Source organism: Symphodus melops, assembly GCF_947650265.1.
Source record: "Symphodus melops genome assembly, chromosome: 19".
NCBI classification, from domain to species: Eukaryota; Metazoa; Chordata; class Actinopteri; order Labriformes; family Labridae; genus Symphodus; species Symphodus melops.
This window is the reverse complement of record NC_136709.1, coordinates 6,855,053-6,880,317: the sequence shown is the minus strand read 5'-3', so window position 1 is coordinate 6,880,317 and position 25,265 is coordinate 6,855,053. Positions and strand designations below refer to the sequence as shown.

At 42.9% G+C, this 25,265-nt stretch overlaps 1 protein-coding gene across 2 annotated transcripts in view; it reads right to left on the bottom strand.

Moving 5' to 3' along the window:
- Positions 1–25,265, bottom strand: part of syt14a (synaptotagmin XIVa) — a 122,855-nt gene that overhangs the window by 8,684 nt on the left and 88,906 nt on the right. Inside the window, exon 9 of one of the 2 annotated variants that reach the window (XM_079369691.1) lies at positions 23,759–23,815. The exons of the other annotated variant lie outside the window; for it this stretch is intronic. Coding sequence (XP_079225817.1) covers positions 23,759–23,815 — 57 coding nt within the window. The remainder of the gene's footprint in view (positions 1–23,758; positions 23,816–25,265) is intronic. 2 annotated transcript variants of the gene reach the window in all.

The following is a 25,265-nucleotide window of genomic DNA, read 5'->3' as shown; positions in this document are numbered from 1 at the left end:
CCTTTACCTGCTTTTTGTAAACATAACGATGAGCATGGTCTTGTTACCTGCTCTTTTGTTCATTTTAACAGACAAAGAGTAAAGCCCTTTACCTGTTTTTTTGTAAAGTGTCTCGAGATAACGCCTGTTATGAATTGATGCTATACAAGTAAAGATTGATGTATTGATTGACAACTGCTTATTCAATACCTCCTGCAAGGGCATTTATGTCCGATCAGACACAGCGCTGGCCAGCTGTCTGGTGTGCAACAATTGACCGAGTGGTACCACAAGGCGGACTCATTTTGATTCTACTCCAAAGTAAGAGCATTCCAACAGCGATGTTAGGAGCAAAGATGGTCGTGTCTGTTAAGCTTCTAACTCCCTTTCCCCATCATCCATAGTCTACACTTTTGACCTTAACTAAATTAATACGTTTTATCGGACGAACGTTAGACCATGATACCATACTTCAACTAGTTGAAAAGCAATGTATAATTTCTTTTGTTCACCTTCGTTAAATATATCAGTTACTGTTGTTTAGACGTATTTGTAACGAAACATAACGTATTTTATCCATGTTTGTTTAAAACTTGAATCATTGTCGTTTTTTTTGTTAGTTGTGTGTTAGAGTTTTGGGAAATCCCTTTGTGTGTCGCCGCCGCCAACTGTCAGCTTAAAGAGTGATGTTGTCAGGCTTATGACGCGTTAGTCAGCTGTGGGGATTCCCTACATGAGCTGAATCTTTAACGTCAGCCAACATTTAAGTTCCTGTTCTACCGATTGTTGCCGCTGTGCACAGTGTTATGCTTAAGCAGTTGCCACTGTGCAACAAGTAATTTTTATATAGGCCTTTTCTAAGTCGCTTTTGTTTGCGAGATTCTGAATAAAAGTAAGGTTTAGCCGGGAAACACAAACTATGAGTCTCTAGTTTAATCTCGTCACTGCACGGAAACCCCATCATTAGTTCACAAAGTAGTTAATTGTGAACTTTTAAAACGCAATTCGTTGCGGGGGACATTTGGACGTTCCTCTCAGAGAAGCAGGATCCATCGCTGCTTCGACAGCTGATCGTCTGCGTTAATTATATGCATGTTGAGAACTAAGGTGTTAGCCACAGAGCTAACTGAGCCAGAGTCATCAGGACTCTTCTCCTTCGTGATATTAGACCCTTAAAGAGTACTTTAAGTCACTACTTCCCCTAGCGGTGGCCATAGTAACTGTTGTTGACCACCTCCCTGGTCCAGTTTGAGCAAGAGCTCCATCTTGTGGCTGCTTTGAATAACTATGATTACCCAAAGTTGACTACTGAATGACTTTGATGACTGACTGTCCTGACCACATAGGCTTGTGAGTTCCTTTATTCCCATTGGATGGGTGCTTGATTAAATCAGTTTGAAAATGTAATGATTCATTTCTCCCTGTGAATGCCAGCAACTTTAATTACATATATATATAAATAATGAAAGGATTAATGTTAATTAGCATTTAGTCAAAATAATATAAATCGATAACATAACATAACATAAATCTGAAGAGAAGACTAATTTAATTTAACCTAGTACCCTCTCTTATCTGTTTTGTCAGAAATATATATATATATTAATATATATGTATATTAATATATATATATATATATATATTAATATACATATATATATTAATCTGAAGAGAAGACTAATTTAATTTAGCCTAGTACCCTCTCTTGTCTGTTTTGTCTCTGACAAAAGATCGTTATTTTAAGATCATTAAGATCATTATTTTGACTAAATGCTAATTAACATTAATCCTCAATTTCTCCAAACTTTAGTCTAACGTTAATAATTAGGGTTAGGTGTTCAGTCTTATGTTAGATTTAAAATGTCCTAGTACCAACTTTGAATTTAAGTAATACTCCAATTTGCTGGGTGATATTGTCCATAGTTTTATCCTGACAATTTTCTGTTACTTGGTGACAATCAACACCCCAATGAACTTAGACTTTAACACAACAGTTGTTTGAGTCACCTAAATCCTAAGATTAAGATTTTATGATCTCTTAGTATTGAATTTCCAAATAAATTCAAACTAGAATTCAATTTTAATCCAGGTTTGATCACCACTCTAGAGATTTCCTCAATAAATCCTTTCATTTAGTTTTTATTTTTCTCATCAAAGGTGCCTGCTAATCAGTAACTAATACTGTAACTGCCTGTTGTTTAGAACTATTAGCTCAAACTGACAATTGACAAAACCAGAACTATTAGTATGCCTCTGGATTGTCAACCATTCTTTTTTTTTTTTTTTAAAGGTTTATTTTTGGCCTTTTTGCCTTTATTGATAGGACAGTGGATAGAGTCGGAAACAGGGAGAGAGTGGGGAGAGACATGCGGGAAGGTGGCCACAGGCCGGACGCGAACCCGGGCCGCCCGCGCGAGGAGCAAAGCCTCGCAACATGGTACGCGCGCTGCCGCTGCGCTATCGGCGCCACGATTGTCAACCATTCTTAATCTTGTTCAATTAATTTAATTCGATCCTTAATACTAGACTTACGGTAAATCCTAGTTTAGTTTAGTTATAATTCGATTTAAAATTTCAATTTGAAACTTTAATCTAATTGGATTTAGGTTTTTTTCCCCTCTTCAACGACTTTCATTCAAAATGTTTATTTTAAACTTTTATTTTATTCTTTTCTTTTACTTATTTTTTATTATTATTTTTCAGTTTTTTCCCTTCTTTCCTTTCTTAATCTGGTTGACAGTTGACAAAAACTAAACATGGAGGCCGCCGACAGCGCACCTCAAGCTAGCATCAGTGACCCGATGGATCCTTTAGAGACTGTTTTGATGGACCTAACTGGATGACCCAAGGGGTAATTAGGTAATAAGGCTAGTTTTGAGACTAGAATGTATCTCAAAGACCTTGAGTACCACCTACAAAAATTTCCAGGTGCTACAACTGACGACAGACTGTATTTGATCAGGATGATGTCCAACTGTGTTATCGGCAGTTTTATCAAATGTCAGCCTGACCAGGAGTGACTACAAGTTGCTTTGACAGACGTTGATAGACGAATACTCCGACAACATCCATCCAACAGGGTTGGCTGTTGCTCTTGCAGTCAGAAAGGACAGAGGTGAGTCTCCTCAGCTGTACTACAGGCGCTTACTTCAAGCTTACTTCGGTCCTAAAAACCAACCCGAGATGGAGGAAGACGTGAACTTTAAAGTACTTTTTTTCAAAACCTCCATCCCACAACTCGCCATCAGATGATGGCGAGTTGTAGTATGGAGGTGTCGCTGCTTGTCGGCGCACCCTCACCAGTCAACAACTGTGTGAGCTTGCCTTAAGAGGCTTTGCTAAACACTGACAAGTCTCTGCCAAAAAGCCTGATACAAAAGACATGCCCTCGAACTTGAAAGAGCAACAGAAGGTGTTCGCTAAAGTCCTTCAAGGTCAAAGGAAAGGTCACTCAAAGATCACAAACCTTTCTGACCAGTGAAGGCAGGAGGGTTAAACCAAACCCTGGGTTTCGTAGCAATTACCACCAATCAGAATCAAATCGTTACTTCCCTGACACCCATCGACCCAAGTTTCCACCCACACAGTGGAACAATCGGGACAACCAGGACACTCGTGACAGTAGAGCCCAAGAGTGGCATCAGAGCTACCACTCTTGACCGAGGGATCAATCGCGTAACCAAAGGGTCCGAAACAAGTTTCTCAATAACCAAATGAGTGGAAATGATCATTTAAACCCTCTGTAGACTTGTGAGAATGGCATGAAAGACCCTTTAACCACAATTTTTTTCAGAAAAAGAGGTAGAAGCGCTAAAAAAAATTCCTAAAACAACAAGCAGAAAAGAATAAGAAAGCTAACCTCCTTGCAGACATGTTGGGAGACCCTGAAGCGTAGAGGAGGACGACCTCTATCGAAATGGTATTGACAGCCCGGGTATGGTAGAAACTTCCATTGATCTTGAAACCCTAAAACCAGAGGACAAACCAGCCAGTGCAGTCTTGGTAGTCAGTGCTAATCCCACAAACAACTCCACCGACAGTGCTCTTGAAGTCATCCAAGGTTGTAGTAGGATTGACTGGTTTTAAAGTTGGGAGTCAAGTCTGACAAAGAAAAAAATACATTTAAACAAAATATAGTCAACCTGCACAAAAATAATAAAGCCAGAGCCAGGAATAATTAATGAACAACAAAAACAGTCACCAACACAAACAACTCAGCAATACAATATTCATAAGAAACAATTTATATTGCCGATGTAACTCCAGCCAACCAAGACGGCTCAACGCGGACTTAAAAAAAACGCTTTTATATTACACAGTCACCTTCTCCTCCTCAACTGTTTTTTTCTCTCCACTCACTCCCTACTCCGTCAAAGAGGACTGGCACCTATACTAATGCCTTCCTGGAGGACGGATCCCAATTTCCGTGGGGATCGGTGGATTATTTCCCATTAGATACTGACATGAATGTGGGTGGATGACAGGGAAAGCCAGGAATGGAGGTGTGTTTTTCTGTCAAGATGTGTAGTGATGTGATTTTGACATTTATGGCCGCGACAAGGTGAACCACCATTCCAACAGTTCTTGTGTCATCTGATCGAAAAGAGAAGCATGCAAGTTCTACCTGTCAAATGTCCTTGAAAACAAGGTTGAATATGAAGCCCTCCTTGATACAGCGACAGATGTCACCTTGATGTCATTTGCACTCTTCAACAAGGTAAGTAAGATAGCCCATCAGTCCAGAAGGGAATTGAAACTTCAGTCCTGTGTAATGAACATCCAACCTTACTCAAATGGTAATACAACCATTAAACCATTAGTGATTCATCCGGTCTATGTGTCTCCACTCAGTTCCATCCCTCTACTTGTCAGCAAGGACCTGCTCAACCGCTTTGAGCCGCTCATTGACTTCAAACGCTCGAAAATCTGGGCCCAGGTTCGCAGTTTTTTGCCTGTATCTCTTCCTGGACAAAATGCTCTCCATCATGGACAACACACACCACCCTCTGCACAGCAACTTCACCGGGCAGAGGAGCATGTTCAGTGACAGACTGCTGTCACAGTTGTGCTCCACGGACAGACTCAAGAACTCTTTTGTCCCCCTGGCCATAAGACTGTACAACACTTCACTGTCACGGCAGGGAAGAAGCACACAGTGAACCCTGGACTCATTTTTCACTTTTTTTCTCACTCCTCATCTGCACTGCTGAGCTCAGAGTCAGCCCCCAGTGGACACTTTAATGCATATTGATAGTCACCTTACTGAGCACTGGTCACTTTAATGATAATCACCCTAATCATGTCTGCTTTCATCCTACTGTTGTGGTATGCTACATCTGTAATGGTTGACATGATCACTCTAACTAGGTCAAGTTTCACTCTATTGTCTTTGACACTTAATGCTAATCTGCTCCTCAATAGTTGGGTACTTTAATGGCAATCACCCTAAGCACTCCTGTGTATTGTATTGTAACTAATGTCTTGTGTCCTGCCTGTCTGTATACTGCTACTGGATGCCTTGAATTTCCCTCGGGATCAATAAAGTATCCATCCATCCATCCATCCATCCATCCATCCTCCTACCACCACGGCTCACTGTTTCACTCTTGAGAGTGAGGTAGGCACACTTAATAGCCAACACGGTCTGCAGCCGCTGAAGCTGGCAACGACCTTGGCACGAACACAGACACCTATTCGAAAAGCGGACGGTCCCCATCTGACAACCTCGCTCAACGAGATAACTTCCTCTGTACTTTTTCCAACCTCACTGGGACAGACGAATACTTGTCCGATAGTGACCCCAGGCATCCACCTCAAAAACACACATGTCGAAGATGTGGCCTTGACTCTCTGGGCTGATCAAACTGCATTAGTCAAGAGTTGTTCAACTCTTTGACACTAACCCTGATATCCTATTCTATTCAGGTGTCTAAAGTCTTCCTCTCCAACCCCATTCACGAGCGACCATAACCTCTGCCTTGAAGGTGTGTTGGAATCACTGAGAGCTAAGTCATAACTTCCTGGTCGTTCCCAACCTCCCTCACCCAGCTTTCATAGGCAGTGACCTCCTTGTTAGGCTAGATGTACAAGTCAAGACCATTAACAACACGCTGTGGTCCTATAAAACTGTTGGAGACAACACGGCCCCAGCTCTTGATAACCTAAAATTGGGTCAGTCCATTGCAGAAGTATGTCAGGTGGCCAACGCATTTCACGTGGTCATACCGGCATATACGACAAACCTCCATAAGATTGAACATCGGACTGGGGCAACATTGACCCCACTCACAGGTGTTCATTCAACAGTCATTGCTCTTCTTTCACTTGGGCCTACCATTCAAGCCACTCCCTTGATGGATCTATGCTCCAAATCCACACACCTGCTGGTAAAAAATGATTACTGTACAGAATATACTGATCCCCAAGTCCACCCCACTGGGCTGGCTGATCAGTACAAAATTTTATGACTTTGAGCTGAGAATTCCGGTGATAGGAGATATACCTCCACCGTTACTTTCCGGCAACAACGACGAAAACGTCTTCCCTGCTGTAAAACTAACCCAAGACACGGTCTGCCAGGTTGATCTTGCTGACAGTACACAAATGGTTCTCCAAACAGTCCATGTCATGTCAGTTGACTCAGTTGACCCGACCCAGACACGTATCTTGAGGCAGAGCCATCATGGTCAACTTCGGACACACCTGTACCAACCAACGTGATTTTAAAACCCAAGTGGATCAGGTGGTGGTGGAAGTGGACGCTCTACAGTCAGACAAAGAACGCGAACAACTTTGCGGCATTCTGCCCAAATATGAAAAGTCGTTTGCAAAAGACTCATTTGATTGTGGGCTCAACAATTCAGTACGCATCCCAATGCCACCTGCTGTTCCTCCTACGTTCGTACGCCAATACAACATACCCTTAGCATCGTATGAACCAGTGCAGGACATTATTGATAACCTTGCATGGGCATCATTCGACCGTGCAATAGCACATACTCAGTGCCCGGTGCTTAAAACAAACGGCATGTGGCGACTGACTATTGGAAGTTAAACCAACCACTTCCCCTGTCCAGGTGGCCGATGGCACAACTGAATCGGGAACTTCCAAAGATTAAAGACGCCAAATACTTCTCGTCCATGGACATTATGTCTGGGTTCTGGACCATTCCTGTCCATGTGGCAGACCAGCTGGCCTTCACCTTTGCAAGCCGACAATACACTTTCACAAGATGTAGGCGACTGATCACGTGCTCTACCAATTTACCAGTGCCGGAGCCAAAATATCTCTGTTCATATGTCAATGGTGTAAGACAAAGGTAAACTATGTGGGACTTCTAGTCGACTCAAATGCCGTAGAATCACAGACAAGTAGGGTGCAGGGAATTATGAACATCAAAACTCCAACTAACATCTCTGAGCTATGCAGTTTCTAAAATGTGTGCAACTACTCCCGCCAGTTCATACCCGACTACGCAGACATCGCAAAACCACTCAGTGATCTGTTAAAGAAAGAATCCCCTTTCACATTTGACGAACCTCAAAAAGAGGCCATGCAATCTCTGAAACAGCGACTATGCACAGTTCCTTGTCTGGGCTACTCAGACTACCAGAAAGAATTCCATCTTGAAATTGGATTCTCTAGCCATTGTCTAAGTGCAGGACTTTATCAAGTCCATGACTCAGACGAATGGGTAGTTGCATACGCCAGCAAAACCCTAGCCCCACCTGAGATTAAATACACAGACTGTGAAAAAGCTCTGTTGGCCACAGTCTGGGCCATAAAACACTTCTCCAACTATCTTTAAGGCCAAAAGGTGATCTTTGAAACCAATCACCAACCAGTCACCTTCCTTAACAGCCAACGATTTAGAGACGGAGTAGTGACAAACTCTCGAGTCGCATCTTGGTTGACGACCCTGCAAAGTTTTGACATGGAGGGGCGTTATTCTCAAAATCGCAAAACGCCCCTTGGCATGGAACTTGCAGCATGAGATGAGATGAGATGAGATTCAACTTTATTGTCATTACACATATACAAGTATAGTGCAACGAAATGAGGTTGAAGCTGGAGACACGTTCAACAGCCATCCCGTTGATGTGAATGGGGTTGTGCGTGCTTCCCTTTTCTCTCCTGAAGTCCACGATGAGCTCCTTCGTCTTGCTGGTGTTGAGAAGCAGGTTGTTGTCAGCGCACCAGGTGGCCAGATGCTGTATCTCCTCCCTGTAGGCTGTGTCATCGTTGTTGCTGATGAGGCCAATCACCGCTGTATCGTCCGCAAACTTGATGATGGTGTTGGATCCATGTACAGGTCTGCAGTCGTGGGTGAAGAGGGAGTAGAGGAATGGGCTCAGCACACAGCCCTGTGGTACGCCTGTGTTGAGTGTGATGGTGGAGGAGCAGGTGTGTCCTGACCTAACATACTGGGGTCTGTTGGTCAGAAAGTCCATTATCCAGTGACGGAGGGAGGTGTTGAAGCCCAGGTCTCCAAGTTTAGTGTTCAACTTGGAGGGGATGACAGTGTTGAATGCTGAGCTGAAATCAACAAACAGCATTCGTGCGTATGTGTTGTTATTGTCCAGATGTGTGAGCATAGAGTGCAGCGCAGTGGAGACTGCATCCTCTGTACTCCTATTGCTGCGGTAGGCAAACTGGTATGGGTCCAGTGTGGGTGGGAGGCAGATTTTCATGTGTGCTAGGACCAGTCGCTCAAAGCACTTCATAATTATGGGTGTGAGTGCTGTAGCGCGGTAGTCATTCAGGCCTGTCGGGCTGGAGTGTTTCGGCACAGGGACAATGGAGGTGGCTTTGAAGCATGCTGGCACAGCTGCTTGGGTGAGGGACAGGTTGAAGATGTCCGTAAAAACCCCAGTGAGCTGCTCCGCACATGCTCTAAGCACGTGCCCAGGGGTGCCGTCTGGACCAGCAGCCTTTCGGACGTTGATCCGGCTCAGTGCAGCGTGGACGTCTGTGGTGGTGAATGAGAGGCCTGGATGCCCTGCCACATGCGTCTGGGGTCGGAGTTGGAGAAGTGTTCCTCTACCTTCAGCTTGTAGCAGTGCTTGGCCTTGATGATGCCCCTCCTCAGGTTTGCCCTGGACACGCTGTAGGCCATTGCATCACCTGATCTAAAGGCGGTGTTGCGGGCCTTCAGCAGGAGACGCACCTCCTTGTTCATCCATGGCTTCTGGTTTGGGTACGTGGTGATCTGCTTCCATGTTGTCACACTGTCGATGGTGGTGTTGATATAATCCAGCACAGAAGAAGTGTAGGTGTCTGTGTGAGAGCCCAAGATAGCCTGAGAGGCAAACATACTCCAGTCTGTGTGATGGAACTTGTCCTGAAGTACAGAGTCTGTCCCCGCTGGCCACACTTTAATTGTTGTCAGTGATATCTTCACACGTTGGATGAGTGGGGAGTACTTGGGGATGAGGAACAAAGAAAGGTGGTCTGACTGTCCCAGGTGGGGGAGGGGGGTCGTGGTGTAGGCTCCTGCAATGTTAGTGTAAACATGATCCAGAGTTTTGTTTCCTCTTGTATTGCAGGAAACATGCTGGTGAAATTTAGGGAGCACTGTCTTTAAGTTCGAGTGATTAAAATCACCTGCAACTATAAATGCAGCCTCCGGGTGAGCAGTCTGTTGTTTACTGATGGCTGTGTAAAGTTCCTTCATAGCAGCTTTTGCATCTGCATCGGGGGGGATGTAAGCTGCAGTTACAATAGTGGAGCTGAGCTCCCTTGGCTGATAGAAAGGTCCACATTTAATCATGAGAAACTCAATGTTGACTGAGCAGTGTCTCCCAATAATGACAGAGTCTGTACACCAAGTTTTGTTGATATAAATGCACAGTCCTCCTCCTCTGGTCTTACCGGAGTCCTCTGCTGTTCTGTCTGCCCGGAGTGTGTGGCGACCGGCTAGCTTGATAGCATCGTCCGGTACTCCATTGTTTAGCCATGTTTCTGTGAAGATCATGACATTACAGTCCATAAGTCTCTTGCTGTGCATGATGCGAAGTCGTAACTCGTCCATCTTGTTCATCAAAGACCGCACATTAGCGAGGAAAATGCTGGGTAACGGGAGACGGTGCAGTGTTAGCTTTAGCTTAGCTCTTATACCTCTGCGCTTCCCCCGCCTTTGTTTATGGTCTCGACGCCGCCTGCGAGCACTTCCGCCCGGCCGGGTGGAGTGCGTAGCCTCGGGTGTTTTGGCGATCTCGGGGATGAGTCGAAGATTGTTGATTGGATCGTCAGGGAGATGTATTCCAATATCCAAAAGTTCCTGTCTGGTGTAGGATGTTAAGGCGAGGCTGTTCCGTACGAACAAGCCCGAAATTAACAGGATAATTACTGCAAAATTGCAAATCTGAGAGAGACGCTGGGCCTCGCGATGCGCTCGCGCCGCCATCTTGGTCATCAACAATGCCAACAATGTTCTGAAGAGTCCCTATCAGAATCATTCTTGCCACCTGACACTGTACCCCCTGAACCATCAAACCACCATTACTTTGACCCCTGTCTAAATGTCTGTCTGTGTGGACATGGTCACAGCATGTGGATGGATGCTCATTCCACCATGAAACTCAAGTTAAATCAGGGGTAGGGGTTCTGTGGGTCCACGACACTCCATGCAAACCACAATGTTATCAACTTGGGTCACAATTGTCCCAATATGCCGAAATTGCAGCAATCCTGATAACCTTGCAATTAGCACATGAGAAAAACGTCAAACATCTGCACTGACTAACTATGCTCGTTTGAGTTTCACCTCCCACTTACCATTGTGGATAAAACATGGCTTCATGACTTCAAACTGCAAACCGGTCAAACACAAGGAACTTTTCATGGCATGCAAACATGTGCGATATGCAAATCTACTGGAAAAAGGTCAGGGGTCACTCCTGGTACAGACAAGGATCTAAACGACCGGGCAGACAAACTGGCCAAACAAGGCGGCATCATCGGCACACTCTGGCAGTTTTACGAAAATTCGGTTCACGCCCAAATCCACGATTTGTGTTGTTACACATTCACGCACGGCAACAACATCAAATTTTCAACAACCGTCTCCAGTTTCAGCCTCGGTTTCACCTGCCTTTGCCATTTCAGACCTCTTGACGCTGCAATATGACGATTCATCTGTTCGTGCTATAGTCTTATTCCTTTCGGATGCTTCCCCTCCGTGGACGATTTTGACTCCAACAACAATTTAGCGTTCCTTTTTCGGGCCCGTGCCTCTTTCAAAGTCATCAGTGGTCTACTTGTACATGTCTCTGACACACTCTCCGCATCTGCATTTGTGGTGCCTCAGAGCCTAAGAGGGGTGATGCTAACTCATGCCCATGACTCCCCTTGCGCAGGCCACAGAGGCATCAAAGCCACCCTGAAGTCATTACAGGAAGTTGCCTACTGACCATACATGCAGAAGGATGTGTCGGACTACATCAATGGTTGCTTGGTCTGCTGTCAGTTCCAACTAGCAAACACTCTCCACCGAGCACCACTACAGCGATGAGGTGTCTCCTTCCCCTGGTCAAAATCCACCAGAGGCAACAAATCCTTCCTCACAGTGGTATGTGGTGAATACCAAATGGGTAGAATGCTTACCTGCACCAAATTACAGTTCAAACCACCGCCTACCTCTTGATGAATCTTCTCAAGGTTCGGCCTGACAAGCAGAGTTAACTCAGGCAGAGGCACACACTTCACTGCCGAGGTTATGCAGCAGCTATGGCAGCTGGGTGTGAAAGCTAACTTTCACATCAGTTACCGTCCACAGTCATCAGGAAAGGTGGAATGGACTAACCAAACAGTGGTGAACATCCTAAGAAAGTACGTGTCCTCAAATCACAAGGATTGGGATATTAAACTTCCCCTTGTCTTCATGGCCATCAGGGCGACACCCCATGAGTCAACCAGACTCTCACCCTTCAAGCTGATGAAAGGGAGGCAGATGACCCTGCCCCTTCATCTGCTCTATCAACCAGGTGAGGCCAACATCGCCATGGCCTACACCACACATCAGTACATGACTGACTTACACGAACACTTAAGTGCCACCTTCGTTTTTGCCCAGAAAAGTCTGGACAAGAGTGCAGAAGGACGCAAAGCCGACTATGACAAAAAGACATCTTATGATAAACTCCAAGTGGGAGATAAGGTGTGGTGTTACATTTTTGCTCAACTGACAGGGAACGACAAACAGAACTCTGGAAAACCTGGTCGTAACTTCCTTCCTCATTGGGCCGGTCCTTACGTCATCACAGAGGACCTCTCCCCTGTGGTGTATGAGCTCTAGATGCCCTCCAAAAACCCTTCCAGTGACTGGAAGTCTCACCAGTTGGGCTGGAATGAGCTGGATGAGGAAGGTGATCAGGCATGCTGAGGCAGATGTGACTCACAGGTTTAAACAATTGCAGAGATTCACGGTATCTCAAAATGAACAGCTGGGACAAACTAAGAGGTCAAAAAGGTTTATTGGAGCCCTACTGGCTGCCACAGCCGTAGGCTCTCTGTTTAGCATCAGACAAACAGACTCTTTCAATGCAGTCACCCTGGCAACCGACAAACGTCATACAGTATTAATGAGTTAGATGCGGAAATCCCTGAAATTGAATAACAATTACACCTACAGCAACAGGAGCTCCAAACCATTGGAGAAATCGTTAAGGGAACAGTCTTGATAGTAAACGCACACAGTCTCACTTTAAATCGAACAATCAAGGCCGTGGACGCACTTCTATCGGTAATGCAGGTGGATTACGCTCACACACAACTCATAAATATGCTAATGACAGACATGTTGAGAGAGATTGGGTCATCAGTGGATAGTCTGGCTATAGGTCAGATTCCCCCATATCTTGTCCCTCTCTCTCTGGTACAAAACCTCCTAGCTAGTGCCACTAAAGAAGCTGTCACACGCCATCAGGCCCATCTAGCCTACACACTGGTAGTGCTCTTCCCCTTTATCTAAACCCGGAAAATGGAGAAGAAGTCTTCCTCATTAACCTTCCCATCATAGCTTTAGATAACATTTATCGGCTCAAGAATGTGGTGAACCTGGCACCTAATCTGCCCATGTGCACCCTCACCAAAGAAATCCATTACCTTTGTCCCAGCAAGCCATTTGTCCATGACAGTACTAATGGAATATGTGGACTTAAGCCCATGATGGCAGACACCCGTTGTCCCACAACCGCCACCTCTCGATCCCAGGTTACCACCACTCAAATTGAGATTGTAGGTGACAGATAGCTGATGAAGACTCCATTTAAGATAGCCACTCTTACTTAACAGCAGGACACCACCACCCAGGGTCCCCTACCAGATGAAACGTTATGTATCAGCGTACCTGAGAATGTCATCTTACATATCGATAATATGGCCATATACTACATAAACTCTGAACAATATGAGAGCGACATCTGGATAAAAAATGTAGATCTATGTGTGGGCAATCAACCGGTGTTATGATGAATGTGGCCGAGGTTATAAATGACGTATGTGGCGCAGGGGAAAGGAGGAGGATCAGACTGCCGCGGGGGAAAAGCGCCAGGAAAACTCTGCTGCAGCTGATGTTCTGTTCATAGTCTATGATTTAAATGTATTGGATAATAAAAGAACAGAGCGATGAAACACTAGGGAAAGTGTCTGAAAGATAGACTAAAGACTACCTCCGCGTCTTATATCAAAGAAGTAGGCAATAGAAACAAACAAGAACACTGTGCTGCTAACCAAACAATTATTTCCCTTAATGCGCAAGGCAACGGGAGCCTTTTATGTCCAAAAAGCCGTACGATTTTTAGAGCTGGGTCGGACTGAGGTCTGGTTGCTTTCACACCTCAAACGAACCATACCAGGGTTCATTTGGAAGCGAACCGAGACCACCTCTTTGGCTGGGTCTCGGTCCGGCTGTTTGGTGCGCACCTGAGTTTGATGGTTTGTATTCACACCAACTCAAAAGATCCGCACCTGGGTTTTGGTTCGTTTCAAGCGAACCAAACAAGTTAGGTGTGAATACACCCTAAGAAACCATCCTTCCATTGATCAATTATTCTTAGGCAAAGTCAACCATCATATTTTGCTTTACGCAGACGACATTGTTTTGTTCCTCTCCCACGCTGAAGAATCCCTCCCTCCCCTACTTGAACTTATTTACACTTTTGGAACATTATCGGGCTACACAATAAACTGGGATAAGAGTGAATTTATGCCCCTGACAGGAGACCTGAACTCAGACTTCCTTAAAAACCTGCCTTTTCGCATTGTCACAGACAAAATCAAGTAGTTAGGAGTTGTTGTCCCTAAAGACCCTAAACTAAATTATAAACTGAATTATTTGAACATGATTGAGATTCTTAAATCCAATATTGAGACCTGGAGGCTGCTTCCGCTGTCTAATTAAGATGATGGCACTCACCAGGTTTACCTATTTCAGAACTTACCTATATTTTTGCCTAAGGCATTATTCAAGCTATTGGATTCTTTGATCTTGCCTTTCGTATGGGGTTTCAAGGCACATCATATTTCAAAAAAGCATATCACTAAGCTCAAATCTGCAAGAGGCCTTGGTCTCCATGACTTTCGGTACTATTATTGGACTGCAAACTCTAGAGCACTAATATATTGGAAAGATGCTTATCCAGGTAGCCACGACCCCTTCATGGATAGCAATTGAACAGGATCGATATAATGGAGCTAAATATGTGCCAGAACAGATAAACTTGTGAATTTGTTTTGAGATGTCGTAGAAAGCAGTTTGAGAATGTGAAGATATAAAATTGCAACTTGCATATCCAAATGTTCTGTTGTGAAAGAAAATCACACACACATGAACTAAATTTGTGGTAAACAAATAGACATTACAACTAAAAAATGCAATAAAAAATTCTTCAGGTGTTTTTATTTTATTTGCAAGTTCACATTTTCTCCACAAGTTCATCAATCTTCTGTGTAACCTCAACTTCGTAGCTACAACTTCACAAGTTCACTTCCGCGGGTCGCAAATCTCATCAGACAAGTACACAAATTTTGGCACATTCTTGCTGCGTTATTTGTGCCAAAAGTCACGTGAGGAGGGGCGTCTCCAGCGATGGCTCAACCAATCAGAACGGAGAATAGAACTCCTCGATTCCAGATCATAGACTGTATCAGTAAGGTGGAGAAAATGGTAGGCAAATATCTTTATCATCCAAACAGCGTTAATAGTCTGTGTGCACCACAACTTGCATTTGTTCAGCTCTTGATAGTTTTAATAACTTTAATCAAACATTTAACGGAATGTGACTATTTGTCATTTAAAAACGAGTTGAGCGAACAGAGCTAGCGTTAGTGAAATGTTTGAACAGCATTGAAAGAAGTTGCTGCATGATTGAATCTGGTTTAATCTGACTGGAAATGACTTGTAACAGTTTCTGTGTCTGTTGTAGATCATCGGTCCATCATTCAGTGTGGTTGAAAGCTGCACAACACGCTGCAGTCTGTTTCACTGGGACCTGAATGAAACCACACACACATGAAATATTCATCTGGAGGTCCACGGCAAACATGCCTTTCTATTCAAAGGTTAGTATGTGTGTGCCTATATACAACATAGTGTATGTGTGTTTATTATTCATTGTTTGTCACTGCCATTTTTGTTGCTTGATATGCCAATAATCATCATTATAATCTTAATTATGAAGCACGTTGAAAATCACAAGTTTACAAGGTGATTTGAAAAGTCAAACTAACAGGTGAATGAAAAGCAAGGAGCAGATCACAGCCCTACTCTTCTTCTGTTGTACCACTGAGTCTTAAAATGAAACTATTGGAGTTCATTAAAGTTAGAGGAGCGCATTACTCATGTGGGGTAGGGTTAGGGTTAAGTAAAGACTGCCATTACTGGAGATGTAGTAGTCCTTTTTGATTTAAAGCTTCACCTTATGATGTTTTAAGTTCAATAAAAACTAAATGATGCTTAAATAACAGAAATGAATATCATGAGCAACAGTACATGGCTTGATTAAAGGTGCTGGGAAAGGTGAAAATGTTTAAAACTGTCACGATGTAGCAGGCAGGAAACAGGAGAGGAGGACCCAATTGCAGAAAATAAAGATTTATTTAACAAAAAGCAGCCTCAAAATCAAAAGGCAAAAACACAAAACAAAAACTTACTCCACACAAAATCCGAAAGGCAAGGAACAAACGATCAATGACAGACTACAACTACTCACGACAAAAGACAAGACAATGAACCGACAAGAAACTGAGGCAAACCCAGAGACTAAATAGACAAGGGGTAATCAGACGCAGGTAAGCCTAACGAGACATGTGAGGAACATCAGGGTAATCACAAAGGCGGGAAACACAAGGAACAAAGAACACAAGACAAGAACACTGAGGACAAGTACAAAGTAAAACCTAACACTGACACCACCACCAAAACCAGATCTACAAAATAAAACAGGAAACACTAAAGACTACACTTAAAACACAAGACAGGAAATAAACTAACAGGCAACATAGGAGGACACAGGGAAACACACTCAAGACTAAAGTAAACAAGACTATGAAACATTAAAGTACACAAGGGAAACAATCCACACTAGGAAACAAATAACACTAAGGACAGAATGAAAACTAAAACTAGAAGAACACAGAGACAAAACCAAACCATGACATAAAACATGTTTTAGATGTCATTGTTTAAGGTCAAGATTTCCCTTGTTTTTATTTTTGAAGCTGAGCATGCCTGTCCTTTTAAAGGCAGAGGAGTAAGTCGAGCCTCTGTAAGGTGACGGCTGGCTTGAAGAAGAAGTGGAGACAAGAAGTGGTAGTATTTAATGCTTCTTACCCAAAAGAGATGTCCTTTCTGTGGAGTATTCAAACAAGCAGTGTGTAATTTTGCTAAATTCGTAATCATAATTAAGATTATGATAATGATGATTATTGGCATATAGGTAAACAAATCAAGCGACAAAAATGGCAGTGACAAACAATGAATAATAAACACACATACACTATGTTGTATATAGGCACACACATACTAACCTTTGAATAGAAAGGCATGTTAGCCGTGGACTTCCAGATGAATATTTCATTCAGGTCCCAGTGAAACAGACTGCAGCGTGTTGTGCAGCTTTCAACCACATTGAATGATGGACCGATGATCTACAACAGACACAGAAACTGTTACAAGTGATTTCCAGTCAGATTAAACCAGATTCAATCATGCAGCAACTTCTTTCAATGCTGTTCTTTAGACTTTTTTAGACTTTTTATTTTATTGTCCCCGAGGGGAAATTCTTTTCCACAGTGTACAGTTTTAAGGGCAGCACGCCGACAGACGCTGTTCAAAGATTTCACTGAATATTTTCACTGAACGGCTGAAACAACGTTAGACTTTTTCCCCTGTATTACAAACTTTAACCCTTTAAAAACTCAAATACCTCACCTGTAAATCTGTAAAATCTCTCTACAAAATGTTTAATAAAGCCCATAATAGACAGTATGCTGACAGGAATAAAGTTCATCCTTCATGAAAACATATGAAGCTAACGCTAGCTCTGTTCGCTCAACTCGTTTTTAAATGACAAATAGTCACATTCAGTTAAATGTTTGATTAAAGTTATTACAACTATCAAGAGCTTTCTAAAGAATCTAGAATTTCTGAAATTGCTGTGCACCAAGTCCACTGACATGGCAACAAAATGAAGACAACACCTGTGAATCTGCAGGAATGCATCTGCAGGTTTAACAACATCAGTTACACAACTAGAGTCAGAGTAACAAGTTGTGGTGCACACAGACTATTAACGCTGTTTGGATGAAAAAGATATTCGCCTTCCGTTTTCTCGAGCTTACTGATACAGTCTATGATCTGGAGTCGAGGAGTTCTATTCTCCGTTCAGATCGGTTGAGCCATCGCTGGAGACGCCCCCTCCTCACGTGACTTTTGGCACAAATAACGCAGCAAGAATTATTCTCAAACTCATCTAAGTACATTTATTTTCAAGTCTGTCACCAAGACACTAAGACAAGCCTCAATTTAAGACAGTTTATCCGATTATGCCAGCTAGGTATGATCTAATAAAGGTAAACAAATGGTCTTGATTGTAATATTTTTATTTGTAAAACTTGAGTTAAAAAGAAAAAAAAATACAAAATTAAAAAGTGGTGATAAAGGGCCCGAAGTACCCCTGCATTTTGGGGTGTGTTGCAACGGGGAGAGTGCGGCTGCGGGAGTGCAACCGCGACACGTGGCCAAGCCACAGGCTTTGGGTGGGCATGGGCTAAGAGTGGGCTTCGTTGTTGGGCCCCACATTGCCAGTAGGTGGGCAACAGACCCTGTCAACACACCCATGTGGAGCCCATGTGGGTCAGATATGGGCTGGTGAATGGGCCCCATCTGAGTCTCGGTTAATTTTGTCCGGGGGTTCCATGGTGGCCCCATGTGGGCAAGCCCAGATGGGCTCAAGGTGGGCATTAAATAGGCCCAAGCTTAGACCCACATGGGCGACCCAGGTTTCTCCCACCTGGGGCCCAAACTAGCTGGGCCCCATGTGGGCTTATTATGGGTCCCTGATGGTGCCCATAAGGGTAGTAACCATTATTATTATGGGCAAACAAAGGCTCTTTTTACACACTCATGCAATACAGTTATTGTGTTATGCCAACATCACGTGACACCTCTGATGAAGGCTGCAGAAGCAAAGTCAATCAATCAATCTTAATTTGTATAGCATCAATTCATAACAGGTGTTATCTCGAGACACTTTACAAAGAAGCAGGTAAAAGACCTTACTCTTTGTCTGTTAAAATTAACAAAAGAGCAGGTAACAAGCCCATGCTCATCATTATGTTTCCAAAATGCAGGTAAAGGACCTTACTTATTGCTATATTACAAGAGCCCAGCTTAATCCGTGGCAAGAAAAAACTTCCCTTTAACAGGCTTAAAATCTTCAGCAGACCCAGGCTCATGATAGAACAGCCATCTGCTAAACTGTGCTGGGCTTGAAAATGGGATGGGGGAGATGGGACGAAGGATAGGATGGGGGGGGGGGGGGGGGGGGGGGGTAGTTTGGGCAGCCGAAACTTGTCAGGTAAACAAAAAATGTTTGGCCTTTACAGACAAACCTTATTATAAAATAATTCTAGCTAACCCGGCATCCATAAAACAGTCAGCTTATCGCATAAATCCAGAGATCATGAGGTCAATGGAGCTTCCCCTGCCTTCTAGATACGAAGTCTGACGGCGTCCAAGATTTTGTACCAATTTCCGTAAGGTAAATTCGGTAACAGTACCAGATGCCGATCCCTTGCCACTGATTGATGATTGCATCGATGAGATTGGCCCTGCAAAGTTCATCACTAAGTTGGATATGTTAAAAGGCTACTGGCAGGTTCCATTAACCCGATGAGCATCTGATATTTCTGCCTTTGTAATGCCAGACAGTTTCCTCCAATACACCATCATGCCTTTTGGCATGTGTAATGCCCCTGCTACCTTTCAGTGGTTGATCCATCAGGTACTGGGTGACATTGCTAACTGCAAGGCATACCTGCCAGCCACCATGCTACATTGGTTGAAGTTTTTAAGCGTCTTTCTGCTGCATTGCTAACCCTTAACCTAGCAAAATGTGAATTCGGAAAAGGTTCTGTGCTCTATCTAGGTCAGCAGGTCGGTTATGGTCACATTCATCCTGCAGAAGCAAAGATCGAAGCTCCTGCTTTATTTCCAGTACCGACCACAAGGAGAGAGCTGCGCTGCTTCCTCAGGATGACAGGGTACTATTGCCAGTTCTGCAGGAACTTTTCAACTGTGGCAGCCCCACTAACAGCACTGACCATCCCACTGAAACCTTTTGTTTGGTCTGGTGAGTGTCAACACACCTTTGAATGCTTTAAAGGTCTATTGTGTTGCGCTTCTATTCTATCTGCTCCAATTTTTTCCAAAAGCTTCAAACTTGAAATTGATGCCAGTGGGACTGGAGTTGGGGCTGTTCTTGTGCAAGAGAATGATCAAGGCATTGATCACCCAGTGAGTTATATCTCATGCAAATTCAACAGGTATCAACTCACATGTTTCTCTCTGTGCAGGTCAATTTAGAAGGGCTGCACCTGGTAACCTGATTGCTGCTCAGACTAGAAGAGGCGTCTTATAAAACTCTCTGCTGCCAGACTACCTGGGTGCTCTCTGCTGTCAGATTTGTTGGAATCTCTCTGCTGTCAAACTTGCTGTGATCACTATACTACAGACTTACTGTGATAAACCCCAGTGAGCCAGGCGACTTCAGACCAATCGCTCTGACATCCCACGTTATGAAGACCTTCGAATGGCTGCTGCTCCAACACCTCAGACCCCAGGTCCAACACGCACAGGATCCCCTGCAGTTTGCATACCAGGCAAAGGTGGGCGTGGACGATGCCATCCTCTATCTTCTACACAGGGCTTACTCTCATCTGGACAAAGGGAGCAGCGTGATGAGAATCATGTTCTTTGATTTCTCAAGTGCTTTCGACACCATCCATCCCCTCCTACTGAGAGACAAGCTGACCGAGATGAGGGTGGACTCGCACCTGGTGAGGTGGATCACGGACTACCTCACAGAGAGACCACAGTACGTCAGACTGAAGGACACTGTTGTCAGCAGCACCGGAGCACCACAGGGGACCGTGCTCTCCCCTGTCCTGTTCACCCTGTACACCTCCGACTTCCAGTATAACTCTGAGCTCTGCCACATGCAGAAATACTCGGACGACACTGCGATAGTTGCTTGTGTCAGGGATGGACAGGAGGAGGAGTACAGGAGCCTGATCGAGGACTTTGTTACGTGGTGCAGTGACAACCATCTGCAGCTAAACGCCTCCAAGACCAAGGAGATGGTGGTGGACTTCCGAAGGAACAAACCACATCTAGAACCTGTTTCCATCGGGGGGGTCGACGTGGAGGTGGTCAGGACCTACGGGTACCTGGGGCTGCAGCTGGATGACAAGCTGGACTGGTCGCCTAACATGGACACTACCTGCAGGAAGGGACAGAGCCGTCTGTACTTCCTGAGAAGGCTGGGGTCCTTCAACATCTGCAAAAAGCTGCTGCAGATGTTCTACCAGTCTGTGGTGTCCAGCGTCTTCTTCTACGCAGTGGTGTGCTGGGGAGGAAGCTGCAAGAAGAGGGACGCAGCACGCCTGGACAGACTGGTGAAGAGGGCCGGCTCTGTGGTGGGCACAGAGCTGGACTCACTGGTGACAGTGGTAGAGAGGAGGTCTCTGGACAAAATGCTCTCCATCATGGACAACACACACCACCCTCTGCACAGCACCTTCACCGGTCAGTGGAGCACTGCTGTCACAGTCGTGCTCCACGGACAGGCTCAAGAACTCTTTTGTCCCCCTGGCCATCAGATTGTACAACACTTCACTGCCACGGCAGGGAAGAAGCACACGGTGAAACCTGGACTCTTTTTTTCACTTTTTCTCATTCCTCATCTGCACTGCTGACCTCAGAGTCAGCCCCCAGTTGGAAACTTTAATGCATATTGATAGTCACCTTACTGAGCACTGGTCACTTTAAAGATAATCACCCTAATCATGTCTGGCTTCATCCTACTGTTGTGTTTAGCTACATCTGTAATGGTTGACATGATCACCCTAATTAGGTCAAGTTTCACTCTATTGTCTTCAACACTAATGCTAATCTGCTCCTCAATAGTTGGGTACTTTAATGATGATAATCACCCTAATCACTCCTGGTTTCACCATATTGTCTTGGACACTTAATGCTAATCACTGCTCCTTTATGTTGGTGAGCCAATTTACATTCCTGCATTGACTGTTTAACGACTGTACTCACACCTCTGGCACTATCTCAAACACCTCTGTACATGCACATGTAACTAGTTTCTAGAAGGCCAGCACTTTGTTTCTAAGGTCCCTTAACTGTTTACAGGTCTCTTTTAACCAACACATGTTTTTCTCTCCTCACAGGTTATGTACATTATGCTATATAAGTTTTAAGTGTAATTGCTAATGCTAACTGCAAAGGTTTAACATATAATTATGTTTACTCTTAGTCACATAGGGGCTGCTAAATCTTGTTTGGGGGATTATTGTATACAGAGGGGAGGGGGGACAGCGGGTGTGTATTGTAACTAATGTCTTGTGTCCTGCCTGTCTGTATACTGCTACTGGATGCCTTGAATTTCCTTCGGGATCAATAAAGTATGTATGTATGTATGTATGTATGTATGTATGTATGTATGTATGTATGTATGTATGTATGTATCTATCTATCTATCTATCTATCTATCTATCTATCTATCTATCTATCTATCTATCTATCTATCTATCTATCTATCTATCTATCTATCTATCTATCTATCTATCTATCTATCTATCTATCTATCTATCTGATAAATATTTTTGTTTGTCAAAGGTTTGTGGTGAGGCTGGGCGAGGTAAGTTGGGGTACCCATACACTCCTGAACTTACGTCATTATCTTTGTTAGATTCACTAGGTAAGGGTGGTTTGTGCCACACCTGTATTTATTCTCAAGACTTTTTTAGAGATGGAAGTTAGGTGTTTGTTTTTTGGATTCTATTAATTTAGATAGAAGACTAGTTATTTGGTCCTGTTTTGTTTTGATAAATGTATTTAGCACAACTACATTGTCCAATTCTCACCCTCTCCTCATTGTTTCTTCGTTGGTTTTGATTGAAATAAACATTTTCTTTTCATTACAATTATTCTTTGGATTTGTCGTTTTCTTTTTGATTGTCATTTGCAGCTCTGTAGGTTACAGGGAATAAAATAAAATAAAACATGCTCATTTCCACTGTTTGCCATTTAAAAAGAAATAATGTGCAACACTGAATGATGGTGTCATCCAATCAAACCAATCTGTGCAAGCATTTCACGACTCAGTTTAAACATTAAAAGGCTTCCAGGCATCACTGACACTGACAAAAAATACAAGACACAGGTTTCAGAGAGTGGCTAAAGGGCTGCATGCAAAACAAGACATACTGTGTACATACACAAATTAGGGTAGCAGGATTTAACAACAAGCCACTATCTTCATGGATTGCATGTAGGTTGTCTGAAAGAGAGCCCGTGGGAAATTGCTATGTTTTTTAAATCTTTCGACAAGAAATGTTGTATTTGTACAAACTCTACATTTGGGAACCCATAAAAAAGAATGTTTTTTGTAATGGGTTTGGGGAGAAGATGGGTACTATTGTCATATGTTGGCTACATATGAATATGAAGCCAGGAAACTGTTAGTAAAAAAACTAGAAAAGGAGGAAATAACTTTATTTAAATCATGCAAAACTGAAGTGTAAACATGTTAAGCTGCATTTAACAAGGGATATGTTGCACATTATATTTTGGCAGCCAGGAAATTAGCAGAGATTCGAGTAATATTGTTCCCCATAGAATCAGTACAGCTGTTCGCACCTATTTCTAGTCTTAAAGCTCTTGATCTTCTCAAGACCACTTTCCTGACTAACAGCAACACCCAGTGACTCTTATCATTAGCTAGTATTCTCGTTCGTTTTTGGTTGCTACATCCTTTCCTTATTACTTATAAATCATTATTTTTAGAAGTTACTTGAAAACGAGACACAGATCCGAATTAATCAGATCAAATAGAGGACGTATATCTAATAGTTATACAAGATAAATCTCAAGTGTCAAGCAATATAAAATGCTTTGAATAATTGACTATATCCATGGAGATAGTATGAAAATACAAATGATATAACAGTAGACCACACTATATGCCAGAGACAGAGACTCACCTCTGATAATATAAACCTGTCCACCTATCAAGTGTTTTAGACAACAGAATAGCCCATCTGACAACAGGGATTGGACAGCAGTAAAAAAACAAAACAATGGATCAAGATGTTAAGAATGTTTAAGGCTGAGATCATTTTATGTGCAGACGTAACAGAACGTGCGGGAAAATGGAATCAGAAGGTTGAAAGGAAACAGCACAAGGTTCAACAAGGTTGAACTTTTTTTCCCGTTTGAACTTGCTGTATTGATCCCCTTCAAAATTATTGAGGAGGCTAACCAGGATATATAGGGAGCAAGCCAAGGATCAAACCAAAAGGGAAATGAGACACAGCTGTGATAAATGAGAGGATCTCAAATATCTCCATTATATTTTCATTTGCAACTGAGTCAGAGATAAACTATGGATAGTTTGTACCCTCTCAGGAATAAACAAAATTATGTTTGTTAATTATGTTAACTATGTTAATTAATTTCTTTCACACCAAAATTAATCCTACTTTTTTTATACAGGACAGTCTTTATGTTTTTAATTCCCATTTAAAATTACTTTCAATGATTTGGGAATGTAGGTCTGTGGAAATAAAAGAAAAGCCAGTGGTCTGGATGGCTGACTATTGTGTGAAAGAAGGAAAATCTACATCTATAGAAGTTTGTTCGAGAGGAACTTTATCAGTTCCTGTAGAAGCTACTCAAGTTTTGATCTCATGATGTATTGAAGGCTATCAAGACCCCTATGCACAGGCTAAATGGGCCTCATTCACCAATATCTTTGTAAAAAAAAATTATTAATTTGTTTTTGGGAAAATTAGGAAAACAGAATATGTTCTTAAATTACTGAATTGGGTTAGGGTTAGCCCTAACCCTTTTTATCTCCTTGATTCATAAGTTGCTGTGTGAGGACAGTAATGGCTACACAGGAAGAAAAATAGATGCTTGTGATGCAATAAATATAACTAATGTATGTGAATTGAAGTGTCATCTGTATGTTATTTAATTTGAAAGACCATAAAAAACATTTGATAAATATTGTATTAACCCATTTAGGCCAAAGGCCACCTCAAAAAATAGCCTCTAAAACCTATGTATCATTTGAAAATAACCTCCTAAAACCTAAGAAATTTCAGAAAAAACTAAGCATAATTCCAACATTCCAAAAATATTTCTCTCAACCTTCGCAACAGATAGAGACAAATACAATTAAAATCACTTTAGAGGATAAACCATTGACTTTAAATTACTACCTTTGCACTAAAGATTATGCCTTTTTAAAATCCTCAATAAATAACAATAAAGACAACAATATGTAACAATTTTGCATCAAGTCTTAAAGGTAGAATTACACCAGCATCTCATCCAGTCTTAAAGTGACAGTATAAACGTGCAAGCTTCGCATCTGGTCTAAATGGGTTAATTATGAAACAAAACACTGTACTGTAAACAATTGTACATTAAAATTAAAGGCAATAACCAGTCATTTTGCCGAACTCTGTCAGCACTCAGATGTGC